Source organism: Misgurnus anguillicaudatus, chromosome 4, assembly GCF_027580225.2.
Source record: "Misgurnus anguillicaudatus chromosome 4, ASM2758022v2, whole genome shotgun sequence".
Taxonomy (NCBI): Eukaryota; Metazoa; Chordata; class Actinopteri; order Cypriniformes; family Cobitidae; genus Misgurnus; species Misgurnus anguillicaudatus.
In genome coordinates, this window is record NC_073340.2 from 36,515,834 (window position 1) to 36,533,957 (window position 18,124).

Consider the following 18,124-nt stretch of genomic DNA (forward strand, 5'->3'; position numbering starts at 1 on the left):
AAGAGTTCATTCATTGAAATTTTGTCCTCATGTTATGACACTCATTGTTAATCCAGACTGACTACAAAATGCAAAAATGTTACTGTTCATTTTCACACACACTGTAAAAAATTAGCTGTAATTATGCAGCTGGTTGCCAGTAACTTACTGTAGAAGATAAAGCCTGAAAATGTTTCATGTTCATTTAACTTTGAACAAACTGTTGCCAGTAAATAACATCAATGTAAAATCTACAGTCAGTTACTGGCATCTAGTTGCCAGTAATACCTATAAATATGGTAATTTCTACAGAATTTTTTTTACAGTGCACCTACCTTTTGGCAATTTCTTTAACCAGTTAACCTGACATCGTCATCATTCTTCATTGCACTGTCAAAACCTCTTAACTTCACCACATTATCAACCCTAGAAAGCTATGATAACAGTTGTGCAACCACATGCCCTCATACTTTGCATACTGACTCCACCCACTTCCCTCTGTAGCTCCGCCTACTGCCTCTGGCTGTTAGTAGGAATATGAGGTAATGTTTCAGTGGCAGTGGGAGTGGTTTGCTCGTACTTACCTCTCATAACTTTGGGCTTGGCTTTAACTGAAGTCAAAGCTCACAGACGGCGAGCAGTCATGGGAGACGTAGAGCTGGTGAAAGACCTGCCGACGAACAGTGAGTCTATAAACAAACTCAAGAAGAAGAATTCTGAGGATTGTAATGGCAATCTGATGCCCACAAAGAAGGAGAAGATTCAGGAGAATGAAGTTGAAGCTCCACTGATTGAGACCACAGAAGAAACAGAAAACAAACAGGAAGATGGTTTGACCACAGAAGAAAGCAAGATACAGGAGGACCTTCAGGAGTCTGAGGACCTTCAGAAGCCTCAGGAGGAAACAGAGGTGGTGGTGGAGGACGTGCTGGGGCCAGATGATGTTATATGTGACTCCTGCATCGATCGGCCGTGTCGGGCCAAAAAGTCTTGTCTGACCTGTCTGGTGTCGTACTGTGAGGCTCATCTGAGGCCACATCTGGAGAACGTGAAGTTTCAGAGCCACAAGCTGATGGAGCCCCTGAGGGACATCGAGAGACGGACGTGTGAGAATCATCGCTGTCCTCTGGAGCTCTTCTGCTCCGAAGACATCTGCTGTGTGTGTCAGGAGTGTCTGACAGATGACCATCAGGGACACAACACGCTTCCCATTATAGAGGCACGCAGGAAAATAGAGGTACATCACACACACGTGTCACAGATCTTTTCAATAAGAGAAGAGGACATTGTGTATTTCCTCTGTAATTAACTATTTTAGAGAAGTTCAGGAAACAGAAATGAAATGAAATGTAAAGATGATCTGATCACAGACCATCAGCCTTTATCTTCTGTCTGCAGGTGTGACTGTGATGACATCATCACTAAAATCATTGTTTCTATTGGTGTTTGATGGTTTCCATCTAAACAACACTGAACATCAGAGAAAGATAAAAAGACTTAAGATGCAAACACTTTTTAAGATGAAGTACATTTTTTTCATTAGCACATGGTTTCCTCGTGTTTATGTAGCCTATGTGACACAGAGAGAGAGACCTCAAGGCTGTTTTGTACACTCTGTTGTATATTTTATATACAAATGATTATGTTAGCAAACACAAAAACAGGTTTTATTTACAGTTTGCTGATGACACAGTCATTGTGAGTCTATTGGAAAACAATGAAATGTGATTGTCCTATGGTTGATAACTTTGCAACTAAATGTGTCTAAGGCCCCGTTTACACCTGATATTAACTCTTTCCCCGCAAGCGTTTTTTTTTTAAGTTGCCAGCCAGCGCCAGCATTTTTCATGATTTTCACAAAAGTTTAATGCTTTCCAGAAAATGTTCTTCTTTAAATATATAAACATACAAAATTATTAAAGGTGCAGTGTGTACATTTTTGCAGCATCTAGGGGTGAGGTTGCGCATTGCAACCAACAGCTCAGTCCACTGCTCATCCCTCGCTTTTGAAAACATAGAGAGGCTACGTCAGCCGCCACCAGACATACATGTCATCGTCGGAGACAATTTAGTAAAAAAATGTGTCTGTTAAGGGCTTCTGTAGAAACATGGCGGCACAAAATGGCGACTTCCATGTAAAGGGACCCTCGGTGTATGTAGATAAAAACGTCTCATTCTAAGGTAATAAAAACATAACGGTGCATTATGAAAGGTCTTTATACACACCTGATCATATAGTTTTGTATAATATTTTGCATTTATATCAAGAGATTCTTTTAAAAATTACTCACTGCACCTTTAAATGAAAGAACAGACCATCTGCTTTCAAACAAAAAAAGATTTCATCCTACCTTCATTTGTTCTCTTTTTACCTCTCAAATATTGGTTGGTTTCTTCAAAAAATTAACCTATTTTCTTTAGGATTTTATAAGTTGCGGGAAAGCCTTTTCTCTTAATTGAAGAGATAACTCAACAATGGCGGGGAAAGAGTTAATAAGATGCGTTTTGGTCGATGAATGACGCTAAATACACGTGTAAACAGGGTGTAAAACATTTTGATCTCGTCCACCTTCGCCCACATTCAGAGGTAGTCAAAAACGCAATCGACCTGATTGCTTTTGTGGTGTAGACGTGCATGTGGTAAGAAAACACAGCCTACTCTCCACCTCTCCATCTAATGTGATGTACAGAGCACAATGTTTTTACATCGGCCCTGACTTCTAGCACAAGCCCACACGGTGTTCAGTGCTTTAGGCTTTCATTGATAAAACTAAAGCTGCTGCTCTCAGCCTCTTTCAGTTTTGTTTCGTTTTGCGAGCGTGTGAAAGTTGTGTGCGCTTATTTAATCAATTGCTCTGAGAAGCTCTTACATATACAAATATTTACTGTGCAGCATGTTTACTAGCAACACAAGCAGTGGATTTTGACATAATATTTGTACGCATATTAAACCGTCATTTCTGTGTTTTAACGACTCTCCCGCAGACAGTCCTATCCAAGTAACTAAGAATCAGAAGCAGTCAAAGGTGGATAAAGAGACGGATTAAAACACAAGGTGTTAATGGGAATGTGTCTCACTTGTCCACTTGTGATCCAATTGATCAAAACGCATCTAATACCAAGTGTAAATAAGTTCAAAGGATATGGCTATTGATTTTAGAGTAAAACCAGATTCCTCTTAGGCCACCCTTATAAGAAATGAGACGTGTGGACAGCTTAAATATCTGGGGAGCACTATTGATGTTAAAAGGGACATGAGCGTCTTGTTTAAGAAAATTAGGAATATTTAACTTAGACAAAACTCTGATGGTTTTATAAATCTTACATTGATACGGTTTTGTCCTTCTCTAGCTGCTGGTTTTGAAATCTGAGTGTTAAACACAAAAATGCATTAAACAGGTTACCCTAAGTTGGAAGATTACAGGTTAAGAACAAAGTAGGTCGTCTTCTCTGTTTGAGATCATCATTTACTTTGACAGCTTCTCTGTATGATATAACACTAAAGAATGAAAGACATCTCAGATATTTTTACAAAGACTGAAGAATTGATTTTCACACAGTTAATTTTTATATTATAAAACAACACATATCTGACCTAAGCACATGCACTACCACAAAAATTAAAAACAGCAAACTTTTCCAAATCTTCAACATAAATGAATGTTTAACACTATTAGAGTCTTTCTCTTTACTGAAAACCACATAAATGTCACTTAACTAATGTTCTCGTAATGCAGGCTCGTGCAAAGCATGCTGGGAACTGAAATCCTCCTCAACCAGTCCTGTTGATTTAATGTTTTTTGTTTGTTTGTTTTTATTTAACGTTAAACTGAATCAGTGCCTGAATATTTCTTAGCATAACTGGCAGATTGAATGCCATAAACCTCATCATCACAACCACAAAAAGTCTGCAATTATTTCCAGTGTTTGTTAATATGAGGCTGTTAAAACTTACGTTTGGAAGTTATTAATAAACATTTTTAGTTGACTCATTTTAGTTTGTGGAACTCAAAGCGGTAAAATCGTTGATCATACATGCAACTTTTCACTCATTTTAAATGTTACATTTACTGATTCTTAGGAAATTTTAGAGTTCTACTGAAAAGAAAAGACCACATAAGTCAAACTGGTTTTAAGCTGGTCGGTCAGCTGTTACAGCCTGGCCAGGTAAGACCAGCTACAAAGTGTCCCAAAACCCTCTAAAACCAGCTAAAATCAGGCTGGGAGACCAGCTAAGACCAGCTGGTGTTTTCAGTAGGGAGCAATTTTGGAGTGAACATATGTTCCCTTTTATGATATTATCACAATATCTGAACAGGAGGTTTTACATGCTTTAAATATTTTCTTTAGGGTACATCTAACTTTTCAAGATTTTGCAGTGAGATGAACAGAAGATTGATATATATTCTCTGTTATATTTGCAAAGTTCTTTGCATGCAATGCAAATAAAATTTATCAGGCTTTAAAATCAGGCACCAGTAAGATATAAAGCAATAGTTCAGAATAAAAAATCTCATTATTGACCTCATTATTCCTCTTTTAACATACATTGAAAGCATTAGATGACTAAATAAATCATCATTACAGTTTTCTGAGATATGTGCCCTTATTAGTGTACACTCTCATACTGAAAAAGAAGTATTCATTGAATTTAGTCAATTTTTTGGGGTGGGTGGTTGCAATCAATTTATTTAAACTACATTTAAACAAAAGTTTTTTGTTTTGTTTTGTATTTGTTTGTATTTTGTTTAAATTTAGCTTAAATGAATTAATTGAAACCACTTACCTTAAAAAAATGGAGTAAATTCAATTAATCATTTATTTTCAGTGCAGAAAAAAGGTACAAAAGTTGTCACCTTTTAATAACATCCTATATGTACCATACAGATACCTTTGAGGTACAAAGTAACGTCCCAGGGACAAATGTGTACCTTCTTGTGCCTTTATTTCTGAGAGTGTACTATAGATGAAAGTCATATGGGTGTGTAACAATTCGTGGATGACTAAATAAGGACAAAATGTTCCTTCCTAACCTTCTCTGGAAAGTAGAGAAAACGTAGTTTGAGAATTAGAGCACAAACACAGGGTGGATGGTTTGATCTTTTGTTCATGTGTGTATAGAGTAAGGCGTGTCCATCATATATCTGAAATGAAGGATTTTAAAGCAGGTTCACAGAGTGCTTGGAGATTAGGATTAGACCGAGTTACACAACATACTAGACAGCACAAGTGTTTAACAATCTTGCCTGACAGCTTTCCTAGATGGGAATACAAGAGACAACCGAACTAACACACCCAATAAACCCAGTTACATATAGAGGAAGATCCTTTATGCTGAATAACAAAGAGAAATGATGACAACAGGAGCTGCATTTTAAACACAGCTTATGACGTTATTGACCGTTTTAAACACGTACAGTTAAGACTGGTTAGTTAAATTCTTTTGACATTGATAATAGGTTGCAGTTACACTTACACCGGTTTCTAGCATCTTCTGGATGAAAGATCTCACCTCGAGGTGTCTATGATCTTCTGGCCTTTAAATCCTTTAAATCTGTATGATTTCTGTTGGATGTAGCTCATTGCGTTAGCAGCGCAAAAGGTCATGGGTTTGAGTCCAGGAACACACATACTGTGAAAATGTTTAACTTTTAATGCACTGTAAGTCGCTTTGGATAAAAGTGTCTGCCAAATGCTTGAATGAAATGAAATTTCCATACAGTATGGGCTCAGTTGATCTGGGTCAGCCAAAAAAAAAAAACATCATAGAAACACAACAGAAAGAACTCAGAAACCACATGACCACTCCCTTCAGGTCTCATCGTATAAGCTGACAGTTGTGATTAGAATAACATTAGATTATTGTCTTGACTATTAATACACCCTTTCCTTTCAATCATGGGTTAAATTCATTGAGCTAACATGTATATGAATATCCGGAAGGCATTTCTGAGCATGTTTAAACTGGAAAGAATCAATCTCACATTGCAGGCAGATGTTCTCCATGACACTGGTCCAGTACATAAAAACACTTCAAAAGAAAATATCTCTTGAGACTGAAGGTGTTCGACGATGATCAGATTTACAGGGTTGAGGGACTTTGGTTGTACATTTAAAGGCAGCTCAATGCTATAGTTTAATGTGTCGGATGATCCCTGTACATAAGGAAGAACAGTAACATAAACCTCTATATAACATGAGCAATGTGTTGGGTTTGTCTGAACATGTCTGTGGAATGCAAAGCAAAACCTGAACAGAACAAAACAAGACAAGAACAACAAATGAGTTCAGATCTGATTACTCAGCGATTCAAAGAGAAACTGGGTTCAGTTCAATATGCATTGTTTAATGCATCTAAAGAAAATACTTAAACATATCTACTCTTAGTGCACGTTTTCACTGTGCAATGTGGGTCAATATTCAGTTCCTCAACCTTATTTTGTGTATTTGGTGTAATGCAATGTGTTCACACATTTTTTTTGTTCAAAAATGCATTATTTCCATATACCGTATATTATTGTAGCTCCTCTATGCCCAGCCTTTCTGTATTGCGTCGATTTGTACAAAGCTCATCGTTCTGAGAAACCGTGATCTGATTGGCCAGCTATCCAGTGCATTATGTTTGGCTGAATACCTCAAGTAAACTGAAATGTGATGCTTCTCACCATGTTTGGAAGTTAACAAACATGCATTACTAAAAACATTACTTCTGTGGATCAAAACAAAGGGCACTGGTGTATTTTAAGATATGTCAGTGCAAGATGTTTTCAGTTTGGACAGCTCTTGCATTTACTTTAGTCTAGGACTAGTCTAATCCCTGTCCGGGAAACCACCCCATTATGTATAACAGATAGTTTGCTATGATGGTTACATAACATGATGGTTACATTTTTAGTTTTGATTTTTAAACCGTTACTGCATTTTATGCAATGCTTCATCATTTTTACAAAAACAAATTCTGCATTCAAACAATATTTGGAGGACCCCCAGTAATACCACCATGGACCCCCAAGGGGCCATGGACACCCCTGTTTAAGACCAATAGTATTTAATATTGTACAGTTTAGTATATATTGAGGTAGAGTAGGATTTAGTTAGAGATATGAATGCATATGGTACCATTATGTACCTCTGATGTACTAACATACATTTTTTTAGGTACAAGGTGTGCTTTTTGAAAGGGTACCGCCCCAGTGTTTATTGTACAATAAAGATCTTTCTGGGCGGGCATGAATATGTTGATAAATTAAACTTTAACATCTGTGTTTTGTGCTGTGCGTCATACATTATATGTTTTGTGTGTTTTCAGAAAGAACTTCAAGACAAACAGACGGATGTGTTAAAGACCGTCACTGCAGCAGGAAACGCCATCAATAAACTACAGCTCAATACAGTGTCAATAGAGGTAAAACACATCAACATTACTCTGTCTTAATGTCAATTTGTGACCCATTTCACAAGCAGAATAAGGTATATGGTTGCGATCAAAAGTTTACATGCACCTAGTCTGGCTAACACCAGACCAGTCTTATAGAGAATGAGACATGGTCTGGGAACCATATGATAATTTTCTCGTATTTGAGGCGTGGTTTACGAATGCCCAGAGACGTTTATTGGGCGCTACGAATGTCTATCAAATGTGTCTGTACGTAGCTCATAACCAATCGTTTCAATTATACCAGATGACGTATGTAGATAGACATAAATTCAATCGTAAACAACATTTACCTTAGCATGGGGAAACCCAGGCTAACATGCACCTGATTCTTAATATTGCACAATGTTACTTGGACAATTAATGACACTTTTTGTTTTGTGATAGTTCACTTTATTGGCACTGTCCCGTGAGTGGGACACCTGAGTTTACTTTAATATTTTGCATGTAAATTTGTATCTATCACAAAAAAACTATATATCGTTGGAAAGGTCTAAGAATGTAGTTTTCATATTTCATAACCTAACATTTTAGCAGTAATATTAAAGCAGTGACAGTAATTTTTTAATTTGTGACAAGAGGATGCTGCAAACCGTTGACACCTAGTGGCCGTTGTTGGTAAAACCTCTAAAAGTGTAACACAAACTGAATTTTTTGTGGTAATTTTATGTATAAAATGTAATAGTTTATTGCATTATTTTTTATTACAATAAATGTAAACTGCTGTAACAATTTATTACAAAAATATTTTCACCTCCAGACATTTCCGTGAAAAACTTTAAAACAAGACCAATATAAGGCTTCTAGACAAAAAAAGTTTTATTAATTTGAAGGTGTACATCACTTTCCCCCCACCAATCGAAAAGGTCTGCACCACTTAAGGGGTTAAAGGTTTCTTGAGTCATAAAACTGTTCACTGATCTTCACAAAATCTTCCAGTTCATGCAGAATCTTTGCTTTTCAGCATCTTCTGCATTTGAACCCTGTGATCGTATGATGTTGAGATTCATCTTTTCACTTATAGGACAATCAAAAGACTTATAGTCAACTATAACAATAGATACAAACACTCAGTGATGCTCAAGAAGTCAGCACAATTCATCATCCCATTTCAACCGTCATTTATTTTTCATGTCTGAATTGTATCTTTCGAAACAGCTTTCAAACAATATCAAAAGGTATTTCCTTCCTGCCCGAATAAGAAAATAATAAGAGCAAGCCATTTCCTCTGGCTAAACCTCTATCTGATCAAACCCAAAGGTCAAGGACTACTTTGTCGATGCGACTTATCTAAAAAACATTTCACGTCCTCTCTTCTGCCCTCAGGCGTCTGTGAAGGAGGTGCAGGAGGTGATCGAGGAGCAGTTTAGTTTACTGCTGGCAGCCGTGGAGCAGGCCAAGAAAGACGTGAGCGAGATTTTGGAGGTGGAGGAGCGTCAGGCTCTGCGTCAGGCTGAAGGAATTAAAGTTCATCTGGAACAGCGCTGCGCCGAACTGAAGAAAACTCAGACTCAGATAGAGAAGATCACGAAGAACAAAAGTGACATTGGCTTCCTGCAGGTATAAAGGATCCTCTAACAGTTTAGTTCATGACCAATGTCGTTTTGTTCACTTAAAATACTTTCTCTTTAAATCACACACCACATAAACTACTAAGGTTGAACACAATTGGCTACTTCTCACCCAAGTAATGGCATGAGTTTGAAAGTGGATCTCCTTGTCTGCTGACCAATGGCAGTCAATATGGCAGACCAATGGAAATCATTATTTCTGTATTTCGATTCTTCCAGTTCCACAGAAAGCACATGCATCATCTATAACAAAGATACTCAAGACTGTAAATTTAGATACATCACTACTGTAAGCTATTAGATGTTTTCATATCATAATTGTATTTTCCAGGAGTATTCAGAGTGGAAGAAAGAATCGACGGACGTGTCTTTACCTGGGGTTTATATCGGTCTCATGGATCGACTCCAGACGTTCAGTCGTGTTGTAAAAGCATCCACAAAAGAGATGTGTGACCAACTGCTCACCTTATATCCCAACAAACTTAAAGAGAAAGGTCAGCACATGAGCAAAACATACAAATATCTTTGCATTGTTTTATAAGCATTGTTAAACATTTCTCGTTTGAATCACAGAAAATGTGGGCATAAAAACTACAGTTTATACGACTATGACTGCTAAACAAAACATGTCATTACCAAACCCAAACACCAGAGATGACTTTCTCAAATGTGAGTATTTATCACAACCACAGCATCTTCCCAAATACACTACACACATTTCATCTACGCAATACCAATAAAGTAAGAGAGACAGATGACTTTAAAAAAGTCAACAATAAGCCATAAAGATCCTTTTGGTTGACAAGTATCTGACAGAAATGCTGGCCCACCAACTAGATCAAAACAGACCAGAAATGCTCTACCAGCTTACCAAGTTTTCCAGAAAGATTGTGGTTTGGATTTCTATGAACACACATAGTGATAAAATGTGTATAGTGCACTGAATAAAAGTGTCTTAATCTAAACGTAAACTGATATTCATGCTGGTCTGTTTAGTTGGACGTTTCTTCTGAGTTTTCTTTGGCATTTGAGAGTCATTTGACTAAAATTGTCTACTATATAACATGTTGATTTTCTCCTATAGATACAACTCCTCTGAACTTTGATGCCGATACAGCGCATCAGTTCCTGCGTTTGACAGAAGAGAAGAAAAAGGTCACAAATACGACCCCATGGCAACACAGCTATCCTGACCTGCCCGAGCGCTTCGAGCACTTCCGTCAGGTGCTGACGGTCGAGAGCTTCTACATGGGTCGGCATTATTTCGAGGTGGATTTAAAAGGAGAGGGCACTCACGTGGGCCTGACCTACAAGAGCATCGACCGCAAGGGATCTGAGAGCAACAGCTGTATCGCAGGAAACAACTTCTCCTGGTGTCTGCAGTGGAACGGGAAAAGCTTTTCCGCGTGGCACAGTGATGTGGAGACGCCTCTCAACGTTCCTAAAGCCACACGGATCGGTGTCTACGTGGATTATTCCCGTCGCGTGCTGGCATTTTATGACGTTGGAAACAACATGTCCCTCATCCACCAGTACCAGGCAGAATTTCGAGAACCTCTCTACCCAGCGTTTTGGCTTCCCAAGAAGGAGGATGTTGTGGTTTTGGTGGAACCAGGTGGAGCTCTCTCCCTAACAACACCTTCTCCAGTTTCCTCTCCTCCATAAACTGCATCCACATCATTTCCATGTCATAGGCCGCATTTACACTTGGTATTAATGTATATCTTGAGTGAAATAATTAAACAGAACTTGTTAAATATGTGAGATATCAGTCAGAAGTGGTCATAGGATACACATTTGAGATAGATGTAAATATCAGGTGTAAACTGGGTCATGTGAATTGTTACTTTTGACTGATGTTAAAGTTTTATGACTGCCAGAATGTATTTTATATAAGATGCATCATACTGTACTGTACTCCTTACAAAAATTAACCATGGTTTTACTACAGTTAAAAATAAAAAACATGGTTAGTGTAGTACAAGCATGGTTTTGCTAACAAACAAAAAAAACATGGTTACTACACTTTTAAAAAACATTTAAAAAAAATTCGTAAAGGCACAGCTAACTGCTTTTGAAAAAAAATGCTATTTATGTGTTTTGTGTACTATATACTTTACATTACAAAATGTCTTTATTAAACACTTTTATTCATGAGATCTAAGTATAAAGTTGCTCTGTGCATCTATTCAATAAAGTTGCACGAGAGTTAAACACCAGGTGTTATAGCTGAATATTGCAGTAGAGTATTTTAGGGTTGGTCATGGAGGGGTTGGGTTACACCTGTACATGAGTTAATAGGACAGACGTGCTTTCATGATCACTCTGTGTCTGTAAGCTGTGGTTTTACTATGATGTGATGTTATATTTTGTTGCTCTATAAGTTGTGACAATTACCTTCCCAAATAACTAACATTATGTGTCTATGCAAATACAAAACTACAGTTGCTGCATTCAGACATATTTGGCCACAACTGGTTTCACCGGTCTACAGAGATAATGTCACAAAGCCTACAAGGATACATGGATAATGTTTCACTGAGGACAACTCTATGTAGGTGTCAGTTGACGGTTTTCTCTTTGCAATTAAATACATTAATATAATACTGCTGTTATATATATATTTAATACAATAAATTCTTAGTTTAACAGGGCTCTCAAGTTTTATCAAACGTTTGGAGTGAGATTACATCTGTTAGAAGAAACAAGTATCTCTCAAGTATTTGCTAGCGTTTATTTAGTGATATTAAATACATTTGCCGTGTGGTTTAATATCAAAATAGTCAATTTGCATTTGAATTCATAATGTAGTATTATATAATTTAATCTAATATGATAATAATAATAATAATATAACTTTGGCATGCCATGAAAGAAAAGGTCCTCCATTACATTTACATTTAGCAGATGCTTTTGTCCAAAGCGACTTATAAATGAGGTAACAGGGTAGCAGCAATACATAAGTGCACTATAAGTCTCATCAAGTCTAACACCAAGGGTTAGTTGATAGTTTTTTTTTCACAGAAAGTGTACAGATAAAGATGGAAAATAGAGAAAGATATTAAGCTCTGTGTTAGTAAGTGAGGTGTTGGCAGAAGAGATGGGGTTTAGCTGATTTTTAAAGACAACTACAGAGTCAGCAGATCATGTTGAGACAGGCAGATCATTCCACAGATGTGGAACAGATCCAGAGTAGGTGATAGTGATTTTTCCCTTTTTGAGATGGCACCTCAAGCCATCGCTCTGTGGCAGAGCGCAAGGATGGAGAGGGTACATAAGTCTGTTGCAAATGAAGGTAAGGGGGTGCTGACCCAGTGGTGGTTTTGAAGGCTAGGGGCAGAGCTTTGAATTTGATGCGAGCTGCTATAGGAAGCCAGTGTAACCTGACAAAAAGAGGATGTGCGCCCTCTTTGGCTCATTGAAGACCACTCTTGCTGCTGCATTCTGAATCATCTGTAGGGGTCTGGCTGTGCAGGCTGGGAGTCCTGTCCCTGCCAGTAGGCTAATGCATTGCAATAGTCCTGGACAGGACAAGAGCTTGGACTACTAGGACTTGCGAAGCATGCTCATTTAGGAAAGCTCTAATTTTCCAGTTACGTCTTTGCAAGGTTCAGCTGGAGATGGTGATCCTTCATCCTCCTTCTTTGTTTTTAGCTAATGAAATTATTTACTTTGAATGCCTACACTACAAAAACACACGAAATATAAAAAGAGAAAAGTAGCCTACACACTTATTTGAAACGTGTATTTTTTTTTTTACTTGTACACCGTTTTTGATCAGGCGCGGTGCAGTCAGTCTTTAGTACAGACCCGGAAGTGACGTGTAACAGTAGCATTAACAACAGCAGCAGCAAAACAACATAATGACATAAAACGTTTAATGACTACACTGCTTTGAAAACACATACAAAATATAAAAAGATAAAAGTACGCACTTGTATTGAAACGTGTATTTTTTTAAACGTGTACACCATTTTTGATCAGGCGCGGTGCGGTCAGTCCTTAGTACAGACCCGGAAGTGACGTGTAACAGTAGCGTTAACAACACCAGCAGCAGCAAAAACAACATACGTTGCAGTAACAATGAGGGTGGTGAGACTTATATTTCGACTTTTATTTGTTATAAAACATTTATAAAGCCAGAAAATAGAGTTTGTGTATAAATGTCAGTGAGTTTTAAGATGAGATTTTGATACAGTGAGAGTAAAGCTAGTTTAGCTTAGCCGTTTGTCTTAACAGTAAGCAGCTCTCATTTTACGTCATAAAAACACTTTACAGTTTATTAGTGTTTAATAATTGTTCATTAAAGACAGTTTATTAAATTATAACTGCTGGCTTATTGTTGTTTTGTGTTTTCAGGACTCACGTGATGATGATGATGTGTCGTTATTCGATGCTGAGGAAGATTCAGCCGCACGAAAGAACAAAGTCAAGTGTGTTTGTTATTCATCTTAATTATCAACATTAAAAAGCACAGACAGTTTTTTGTGACCTGTATGTGGTGACGTGGATACTGGATTATTATGTAATATATTTGTATATCATAGGAAAAATATCAACTGTCTGAGAGTGTTGCGTGAATTTAAGCTTTATTAATCTGTTTTAAAGATATGGTACAAGTTAGGTACTCATTATATTTGCCTGCCTGTATATAAACATCAGCAGTCTGTATGGTGAACTTATGTTTTTCTCCAGGCATCCGGTGGCTTCTTTCTTCCACCTGTTCTTCAGGGTCAGTGCACTTCTGGTTTACCTGCTGTGTGGATTATTTGGTGGGAGCTTCATCGCCTGTATGGTCACCATCATTCTCCTCCTGTCATGTGACTTCTGGACTGTGAAGGTTTGTGTTTCCTCTGTTCACACTAAACCATTAGTTGTGTTGTTTAGACAAACAATACTGTTGTGCATATTTATGTTAAAAGTATATCACAGACACCTCAGAATGTGTGACTTGTTAGGGAGAATTGTTGGGTTTTATTTAACCTCTTATGACCTGGATGTCCACATACGTGGACATCACATTTTTGTTGTTTGCACCATAATACTTAATTCTGTGTAACTGAAACCTGTTGCACACAAACTTGGACAATTACACTGCCTCATGTTTAAAGAAAAATATTTGGTTATTATATTTATTGCTTCTTCCTAACCCCAAATCTGAAAAAAAAGACATACCAAAGCTCGGGTCTTAGGAGGTTAAGTGATTAAGTGAACAGAAAGGACACAAACAAATGTAGAAGATATTAAATAAAAAAATGTTAGAATATTGTTATAAGTGAAACAGGTTCAAAGTTTTGACTTTATTTTGACTTGTACAGAATGTTACAGGTCGTCTGCTGGTGGGTTTGCGCTGGTGGAATCAAGTGGATGATGATGGAAAAAGCCGTTGGGTGTTTGAGTCAAGAAAGGTACTATGACACACATGTAAATAAAGAAATAATTATTCAAGTAGAAGTAAAAGTCATTATTTTAAAATTGACTTTAGTAAAAGTAAAAAAATATATACAATTAAAAGATTACTCAAGTAGTGATTTACTTGTTACTCTTGAAATATATGTATATATATACACAAAGTATACAGTATACGTATCACTACAGTTAAAGAATACTTTAGACAAACACAGAATAGACAAGCATTTCTCTAGTTTTGCATTCACTATGCATATTAAAATGAACTAAACTCAGAGAATCTCCTAAGATGGAGGACATCGACAGTGAAATACAATTTTGTGAAATTCAAACTGATTTTAGACAAAAATCATGTTTTCTTATTTTGTGAATCTCATGTCTCGTGTGTGTTGTAAGAGGCACTTACATTATACAGGACAGTATACAGCCAATCAGACGTCAATCATCAATGGATTTTCTATATTCTGTGCTTCAAGAAGTGTATACAATATTTCTTGAGGTTGCACGCATTTAACCGTGTCTGACGACGAACAGGTCGCCACATATAATGGCGGGTACATGTGTGAAGTTTTGTTTTAGTAAATAGATATAGTAGATACATATCCACGTCATCCAACACTCTTTATGTTCTGCGTATTTCTTGATACAAGTGAAACCGCATCAGACCATTCAGTTTTTGCAGCAAACGTTTCATTTGCAGTGAATGTTTAATACATAGTGTAATTGGTTTAGTGTAGAGATAGACCAATATATTCCATTGGCCAATATATCGCCCGATATTTGGATTTTTTTTTATTTCTTTGTAGCATCGGCTGATAAATCTTTTCTGTAAATCTTTCTGTTCCTTTAATGTGACGCTCTTAATGAAATACATACATGCATAACTATTTTCTGTTTGGCTCTGATTTACTGTAGTTACATTTGTGTTATATCAGCCTCATATCATCCACATTAATTTTCAATATCTGTATCATCAGCCACTAAAACCCCCATATGGGTCAACTGCAAGCTTAGTTTTCCAACACTGATGTGCTGATGTTGTGTTGTTTGTGTGAACAGGCTAATGAAAATCAGTCTTCTGCATCACAAATCTCAAACGCAGAGTCTCGTATATTCTGGTTGGGTCTGATCATCTGCCCCATCCTCTGGGTCATATTTGCTTTCTCTACACTCATCTCTTTCAAGATCAAATGGCTGGTAAGGGCTCAGATTGTATCAGCCACTCACCAGAGGTCAAAGCTATCAGTTTTATCCTAAAGATTTTTTGCCTCTTCATGTTGTTTAATGAGTATAAGATACATGATGTTTCCTGGGTGTTGTCTTGAATGATGATGTACTGTGTGTTTAATGCTGTGTTTGCTGCTCTCGCTGGCGGTGGTAATTTTGGGAGTGGTGTTACAAGGCGCTAATCTGTACGGATATGTACGCTGTAAAATGGGAGCCAAGACAAACCTGAGGAGTATGGCAACCAATTACTTTGGAAGGCAGTTTTTAAAACAGGTGTGTTTGTGAAGTACATGTCATTCATTGATAAATAATTTGTCAGTTTGATAAATGTCTTCATTATAATGTCCTAATTTTGTTCTGTATGTAATGCCATTTTGATATCTGGTTTTATTTTTCAGGCTTTGACAAAACAGGAGGAGTCCTAAAACAAAGAGACTGACCTTAAAAAATGGACACACTTGTATTTCCAGAAATCAGTTTTTAGTAATTCCATTTTTCTTTTTTTTAATTAAGGAGGACGTTACCTTGATATTTTTTGTTGTTTTTCCCTGCAACTAGTTAACCGGTTAAATAATGTTTTTGTTTAAAAACAAACTAAACTGTCGTGCATAGTTTTATTAACTAGCTGAAATAATGCTAGTTAAAAGTATGTGTTTTATTAATCAATGTTGCATGACAACATGGTGATGGTGACACAAAAACATATGTAAATATTTATATATAACAGTAAATTATTTTTGGTGGGCTGGGCAAAACTGAATAAATCTTTTTGTAAGTAAATGTAGGTATGATGACAACATTTGTTTCAACACCCCTAATCTCAAAATTGTTTACATGACTAGACAGAGCAGAATATTCCCTTTACAAAGACATCTGGATTGTGAAAATCAGTTGAGGTTTGAGAACTTGAGAATTTTGTTAGTTCTTTCAAATGAAATCATGAACATTAATTGTTAGTTGGAATGGGCATCAGACCCATCACCCATGGTACCTCACCGAAAACAATTATAATTAAAACTGCAAGCAGCAATACCGGGGCCAAGCCAAAAAGGGCACAGAATGTGAAATGAGTTCAGGTGAGCACTTTAAACGACCTAGGAAAACTTTTTGATTTCAGACAAAAGAATTTCAAAGTTATCAGCAAAAACAGCTGTGTTTTCCTTCAGTGAAATCTCTCTCCTGTCTTGAAGAGCACAAACAACTAGAACAATGAAGAAAATGTAAGTGGTGCTTGCAGTGGCATAACTGGTCACAAGATGCTACAATAGTGTTAATGTGTCAAAAGAGCCTATCCCCATGTCTCTATGATGTTCTACCAGAAAGACTCGAAGATAGGTTAAGAATTGATATGAGTTTATTTAACAGTAGTTAGCAACCAAGGCTGGAATATAACAGTATAGTTCTTTGGCGTAGGCCCCGACCATAGTTCAAATCCGAGGGTCACGGATTCTTGCGGTTCCTGTCTGAAGATGAAGACAGGCCAGAATCTAATCCCCCTCGAGTATGGACGGAACCGACCTGGTGATGGTGGTAGGGAGGGTGGGTTGTAAATGCTGGCATCAGTATCTGCGAACGCAAAGACAAGTGAGTACGAGGCTTATATACAATCAGAATCAGGAGTGATTGATTGCGCCTTGTGAAATGAATGACGTAACATTCAAGTTTCCTGGTAGAACTTACGCTACGCTACGCTAAGCTAACATTTCTACCAGAAAGACTCGAAGATAGATTAAGAATTGATATGAGTTCATTTAACAGTAGTTAGCAACCAAGGCTGGAATGTAACACAGTACAGTTCTTTGGCGTAGGCCCCGACCATAGTTCAAATCCAGGGGTCACGGATTCTTGCGGTTCCAGTCTGAAGATGAAGACAGGCCAGAATCTAATCCCCAAAAATTGATCACGATGATCGGTACCCACCAGTGTTTCTTAGAGGTTCCTGAAACAGAGATAAGACAAATTGTTATCTACTGACATTGACGGATGCCGTAAGAGGCCATGGGATTGCTGCTTAGGCCGTAGAAGGCAGCAATATGCCAGAGAGAGATAGGCTGGAGAGATAGGCTGAGAGATAGCCCGCGTAGGCTTTAGAAGGCAACAATATGCCTAGTGGGAAGAGCCGCGTAGGCTTTAGAAGGCAACAATATGCCAGACAGAGATAGGCCGCGTAGGCCATAGAAAGCAACGATATGCCTAGTGAGAAAAGGCCGCGTAGGCCTTTGGAAGGCAACGATATGCCAGAGAAATAGCCGCGTAGGCCATAGAAGGCAACGATATGCCAGATAGAGATAGGCCGCGTAGGCCATAGAAGGCAACGATATGCCAGATAGAGATAGGCCGCGTAGGCCATAAAAGGCAACGATATGCCAGATAGAGATAGGCCGCGTAGGCCATAAAAGGCAACGATATGCCGAGTGGGAAAGGCCGCATAGGCCATAGAAGGCAACGATATGCCGTGTCGAGAGAGGCTGTGTAGGCCATGAAGGGCAAAGATATGCCAGGG

General features: G+C 37.7%; 2 protein-coding genes across 3 annotated transcripts; both read left to right on the plus strand.

Moving 5' to 3' along the window:
- Positions 1-569: 569 nt before the first annotated feature.
- On the plus strand, positions 570-11,634 carry trim16 (tripartite motif containing 16). The gene is made up of 6 exons (XM_055175546.2): positions 570-1,216; positions 7,289-7,384; positions 8,741-8,974; positions 9,317-9,479; positions 9,559-9,654; positions 10,070-11,634. Exons 1-6 carry the CDS (start codon positions 623-625, stop codon positions 10,648-10,650), a joined length of 1,764 nt encoding a protein of 587 aa, XP_055031521.2. The 5' UTR covers positions 570-622; the 3' UTR covers positions 10,651-11,634.
- Positions 11,635-12,922: 1,288 nt separating this feature from the next.
- tvp23b (trans-golgi network vesicle protein 23 homolog B (S. cerevisiae)) lies at positions 12,923-16,401 on the plus strand. 2 transcript variants are annotated; one of them, XM_073867219.1, is made up of 7 exons: positions 12,923-13,077; positions 13,345-13,418; positions 13,681-13,825; positions 14,304-14,393; positions 15,454-15,587; positions 15,762-15,894; positions 16,020-16,401. In XM_073867219.1, exons 1-7 carry the CDS (start codon positions 13,069-13,071, stop codon positions 16,044-16,046), a joined length of 612 nt encoding a protein of 203 aa, XP_073723320.1. In that variant the 5' UTR covers positions 12,923-13,068; the 3' UTR covers positions 16,047-16,401. The 2 variants fall into 2 exon arrangements, with proteins under 2 accessions (XP_073723320.1, XP_073723321.1); XM_073867220.1 differs by having other exon boundaries at positions 12,980-13,074.
- The last annotated feature ends 1,723 nt before the right edge of the window (positions 16,402-18,124 follow it).